This window comes from Aristolochia californica, unplaced genomic scaffold, assembly GCF_029961685.1.
Source record: "Aristolochia californica isolate CCGP_79_NKW_82.1479 unplaced genomic scaffold, dmAriCali1.0.hap1 SCAF_9, whole genome shotgun sequence".
In the NCBI taxonomy this organism is placed as follows: domain Eukaryota; kingdom Viridiplantae; phylum Streptophyta; class Magnoliopsida; order Piperales; family Aristolochiaceae; genus Aristolochia; species Aristolochia californica.
Genome location: NW_027182290.1, coordinates 34,457,464 through 34,462,563, shown reverse-complemented (window position 1 = coordinate 34,462,563; position 5,100 = coordinate 34,457,464). Strand labels below are relative to the sequence as shown.

The 5,100-nt window shown below is 43.9% G+C and overlaps 1 protein-coding gene across 1 annotated transcript; it reads left to right on the top strand.

The window, feature by feature from the left end:
- Positions 1-1,344: 1,344 nt before the first annotated feature.
- LOC137940850 (metal transporter Nramp7.2-like) lies at positions 1,345-4,625 on the top strand. The gene is made up of 13 exons (XM_068785970.1): positions 1,345-1,473; positions 1,579-1,657; positions 1,743-1,783; positions 1,870-1,948; positions 2,035-2,139; positions 2,240-2,349; positions 2,974-3,155; positions 3,264-3,333; positions 3,426-3,599; positions 3,701-3,805; positions 3,895-4,026; positions 4,117-4,212; positions 4,284-4,625. Exons 1-13 carry the CDS (start codon positions 1,345-1,347, stop codon positions 4,623-4,625), a joined length of 1,644 nt encoding a protein of 547 aa, XP_068642071.1.
- The last annotated feature ends 475 nt before the right edge of the window (positions 4,626-5,100 follow it).

The following is a 5,100-nucleotide window of genomic DNA, read 5'->3' as shown; positions in this document are numbered from 1 at the left end:
TCCCTAGAAATATATTTCTACTAAAATATTTTTTCAATTTCTTCAATAGCTACGAGGAAGGGACAACCAGAGTTTAAGAAAGAGTTTTTTTTTGTTTTTTCAATTGCTTCTGATCTCGCCGGGGTGGAATTAGTTCCCCCTTTTAACTTAGGTCTCTGGTTTTTGGTTTAGTCCAACTGGACAAGAGGGAAGGGGTCTTGCGACACAGAACCTGTCGTCGAGGATGACGACGGCGATGAAAACAAAGGCAAAGGCAGACGAGGGTGAGCCCGTTAACGAGCTGGCTCGTGAGCTTTCGAACTGAATCATGACTCGGTCAAGCTCGGTTTGTTAACACAAATATGATTTATTTGGATCTCAAACTCGGTTCAAGATCTAAGTATACTGAATCAACTCGAACCAAAACAGAGCAGCCGAACCGGCTCAGTTGGAAGCCTCTCACATTCCCATCGTGTCATTGCACAACAATGGGAAGGGAGTTCCGGAAGCGCCTCGAGAAGGATGCCAATCCCAGAAGCCTTTGAACGGCAGGTACGGGAAAAGGAAAAGGGGCGACAGAGCCTGACTCAGAAACTATGTAAATAATGTATCCAAGCTATAGCATGAAAAACTGAAATACCTAATGGTCAATGGCGCCTGCCTGATTAAACAGGCGCGCGTGTTTGAATCCCCCCTCAGCTAAAACTTAATTTGTGTACAGAGTCGACTCGCCCTGCTTATTGGCGACTCGATAGAGGGAGTTGAACTGTGCGAGTCTTGCCGACTCAACTCGTCCGATCCGTCTCAGAAATTAAATCTGATACCGTATGTTTTCGAATTTTTTGTTTTGGTCGTCTCTTCAACCTCCGGCCACGCGCAGGTCCGTCGTGTACCCATCAAAAGAGGAGAGGCAGTTACAACCGTCGACGACAACCTACATCCTGGGAAACCACTCCTGGTCATTTTCTTAACCAAAAGAGGGAAACCGCCTGGCCTGTTGCCATCGCGCACGCTAGGCCTGCCGCCCGCGCTTGGCCCGCCGCCTGCGCGAGCACGCGTTTCGCCTGCCGCCCGCGCGTCCTCTCTTGGCCAGCCTCCTGCGCACGCGCGTGCGTTTTGCCTGCCGCCCGCGCGCTATCGCTTGGCCAGCCACCTACGCTTGCCCACTAACAATTTATACAAATTCAGCTAAAATCTCGCCGGTATATCGTCCGAATCAATTTAATCTCCTATTTTCTTTCAGATCAAACTTGTCTTTAATACAATGAGCTAATGTATGTCATTCTCCAGTCCACTGGAACTCGGCATTGAGTGACAGAAACATTGGAGCTCGGCATTGAGTGACAGAAACACTGTTAGAGAGAGATGGGGAGCAACGAAACGGAAGCAACAATTGGGAAAGACCATCCGTCATGGAGGGGGAGCAACATGATTTCTTCACTTGATGATGTTGCAACTGCAGATAAATATGGGCAACAGAAATCTGAGGATAATGTGAATTACTGTTATCCTTGTTTTTTTTGCGTTTCTCTTCTTGAATTTGTTCAGAAATTGTTGAACAAGATTCATTGTTTTTTTTTCTGTGTACTTATATTTCAGATACCCGGATGGAGAGAATTCCTTTCCTACTTAGGCCCTGGTTTCCTTGTCTGTTTGGCTTATCTCGACCCTGGCAACTGTAAGTTGAAGATACTCTCTCTCTTTCTATCTGTAGACATCTCTTTTTCTACTGTAATTTTAAACTTGTTATGGATAATTTGCAGTGGAAACTGACCTCCAAGCCGGAGCTAATCACGGATACGAGGTAAGTATTAATTGGATGCAACCATTCCTCGACATGTATAAACCGAAATGTCCTTACTAAATGATATTAACTTAACCAATGCTCAGCTGCTTTGGGTGATTCTGATCGGACTGATATTCGCCCTCATTATTCAATCGCTAGCAGCAAATCTCGGCGTCACTACAGGTTACAGAATCAGAACCCAGCTGCATGCAACTGAAGCAAGTGAGCTTTGTTGGCTTGTCATTTTAAAATGTTCACAATTCTTGCAGGGAAGCATCTTTCCGAGCTCTGTAAGGTCGAGTACCCGATGCCGGTGAAGTATTGCCTGTGGCTGCTCGCAGAGATCGCCGTTATCGCAGCTGACATTCCCGAAGGTGCGTTGACATCTTCTTCATCGATCGGTTAGCAAATCCATATTCAATTCCACAATTTTGGTCTGTATCGATTTGTTTAATTTTAACTTATTTTCATCAGTGATTGGCACGGCCTTCGCTCTCAACATTCTCTTCCATATCCCCGTTTGGGTTGGCGTCTTACTCACTGGATTCAGTACTCTGTTGCTTCTCGGTCTACAACGATACGGGGTACGGTAAAACTAAAACTCCCTTTTCTTCCGCATTGAGTGCTTTGTCTTTGTCAGGAGACCAGCCATGGAGGAATCTCCGAAAGCGTCAAAAGGAATCCATAAAAAGGTCAGGTTTGGGGAGGGAAGTTATACTTGCTATCTGCAACTCTTTTCTTCCGAAGAAGATACATAGGAGTGGGCACGGGTCGGGTTGGCTCTGGGTTTACGAAAACCCGAAACCGAATCCGATCCCCGGCCCCAAAAACCGAACTTTAGAAAAGTCTGAATTCATCAAACCCGAACCCATCACCATCCCCGTCCTGTCACCTTAAACCCGACTTAAACCTGAACTGTCCCCGCCCTATCCCCGCCCTGGCTGGAGTCGGATTTGGGACCAAAAACCCGGCGGTTGCCTCGCCCCCTACCTGGTTGGTATCGGGTTCCCCCCTAAAACCCAAACTGATACCCACCCCTAGTGATACAATTGTTACTCTGGAAGGAATAAAAATTACAGTAATAAAATAATAAAAATCCATACTCTTCTATTGAAGTTTGTATAATATATCAGATATTTTCCCAAGATAGGTATCTTTTACAGCTAATAAACGTCACTGTTAATTTGGAATTTTCTTTAATTTTGCAGGTGAGGAAGTTGGAACTCCTGATATCCATACTGGTATTTGTCATGGCCGGCTGCTACTTCGGAGAACTGGCCTACGTGAAACCCCCAGCAAAAGAAGTATTTAAGGGAATGTTCGTACCAAAACTCAAGGGCAGCGGAGCCACCGGAGACGCCATTGCTCTCTTGGGAGCTTTAGTCATGCCGTAACGACCTGCATCTTATCCTCACTAATCTCATTAAAATTCCAAACGTAATTTTTCTGTGAAAACGATTTCATCGTTGAGAAGTTTTTTTTCTTGCTTCATCGACAGCCACAACCTCTTCCTCCATTCGGCGCTTGTTTTGTCAAGAAAAGTGCCTCCGTCTGTTCATGGTATCAATGTAAGTATATCGGGAATCGAATTAACAGCTGAAATTCTTAGTTGCAACGAAGGGAAATTAACCGAATAATTGTCGATCGAGTCTTCCACCAGAGCGCCTGCAGGTACTTCTTAATGGAGAGTGGGATTGCATTGTTTGTGGCCTTTCTCATTAATGTGGCGGTCATCTCCGTCTCGGGCACTGTCTGCTTGGCCGATGATCTTTCCAAGGAAAATAATGACAGATGCAGTGATCTGACACTCAATTCTGCCTCTTTCTTGCTCAAGGTTAGTTCACCTGCTCCATCAACGCTGCCCTCATCTGCTACAGTTGAAGAGATATATTCCTCCATTTTAGAGTAATGTTTATCTGTTTTTGGTTTCAATAGAATGTGTTGGGAAAATCAAGTTCCGTCGTATACGCCATAGCTCTGTTGGCATCAGGCCAGAGCTCTACGATCACCGGCACTTACGCTGGTCAATTCATAATGCAGGCACGTGCTTCTTAAACTAACGTTTCTCTCTTAAACATCTCCAAAAGATTTGTCAAATCGTAAACTAATCTTTTGTCTCTTATGGGCAGGGATTTCTGGATTTACAGATGAAGAAATGGATAAGAAACCTGATGACCAGGTGCATTGCCATCATCCCTAGCTTGATTGTTTCCATCATCGGTGGCTCATCTGGTGCCGGCCGCCTCATCATCATAGCATCGGTGATTCTTATCTACCCTTTATTTTATATGAGCTCGACTCGTTCTCCCTGGCTTTTCTGCGTGTGGTTAATGTATTTGTTTCCCTTTCAGATGATTCTCTCCTTCGAACTGCCTTTTGCTCTGATTCCACTCCTCAAATTCAGCAGCAGCAAGACCAAGATGGGTCCTTTCAAAAACTCAATTTATGTAAGTCAGTTACAGACAATTCTATTGATCACCACTATCAATCATGTCCATGATTCAAATTAAATTTGCAGATAATTGTGTTCTCATGGGTCCTGGGCTTGAGCATCATCGGCATTAACGTGTACTACCTGAGCACCGGCTTCGTGGGTTGGCTGATCGACAACAACCTCCCCAAGGTGGCCAATGTGTTCATCGGCATCTTCGTCTTTCCTCTCATGGTCGCTTATGTGCTTGCAGTGATTTACTTGACCTTCAGGAAAGATGCGGTGGTGACGTACATAGACACCACGCCTAAGCTTGAAGCTTCCGCGCAGACACAAATGGAGAATGGCCTCTATGGGAATGGCGGGGATCATGGCATGGATGAGGTGCCATATAGAGAAGATCTTGCTGATGTTCGTCTTCCCCAGTAAAATTGCAGAGATTCTGTTTACTTTAATAGATCAGGAGGGAAAAAAGAGAGGAGAAATCACATTTTACAACACTAAAATGAAAATTTTGTATCAAAGTAAAAAAAATGAGAAAGTGGTTTTTCATGTTCCAAATTGAAGTAAATTTCAATTTTTATATAGAAGCAAAAACGAGAAGAAGAGGAGGAGACAGTCGCTAGAAATATGAATTTATCGAAGGATTTAGAGAGCGACGAAGAGAAGAAGGGATAGTCGACTTTGGTTGCACCCAACTTTATGTACCTAAAAAAAATTCTATTTACAAGAATACTATCTACTTTATTATATTTACAGCAATTTCATTGTCTTCACTTTATTACTAAAAATTGCTGAAAAATAAGAAATTTTAACTTAAAATAAACATTAAAACATGGGTGCAGAGATGAAAATTGATCGATAGTTGAAATTAGGACCTTGATCAACGGTCTAGATCATCGAG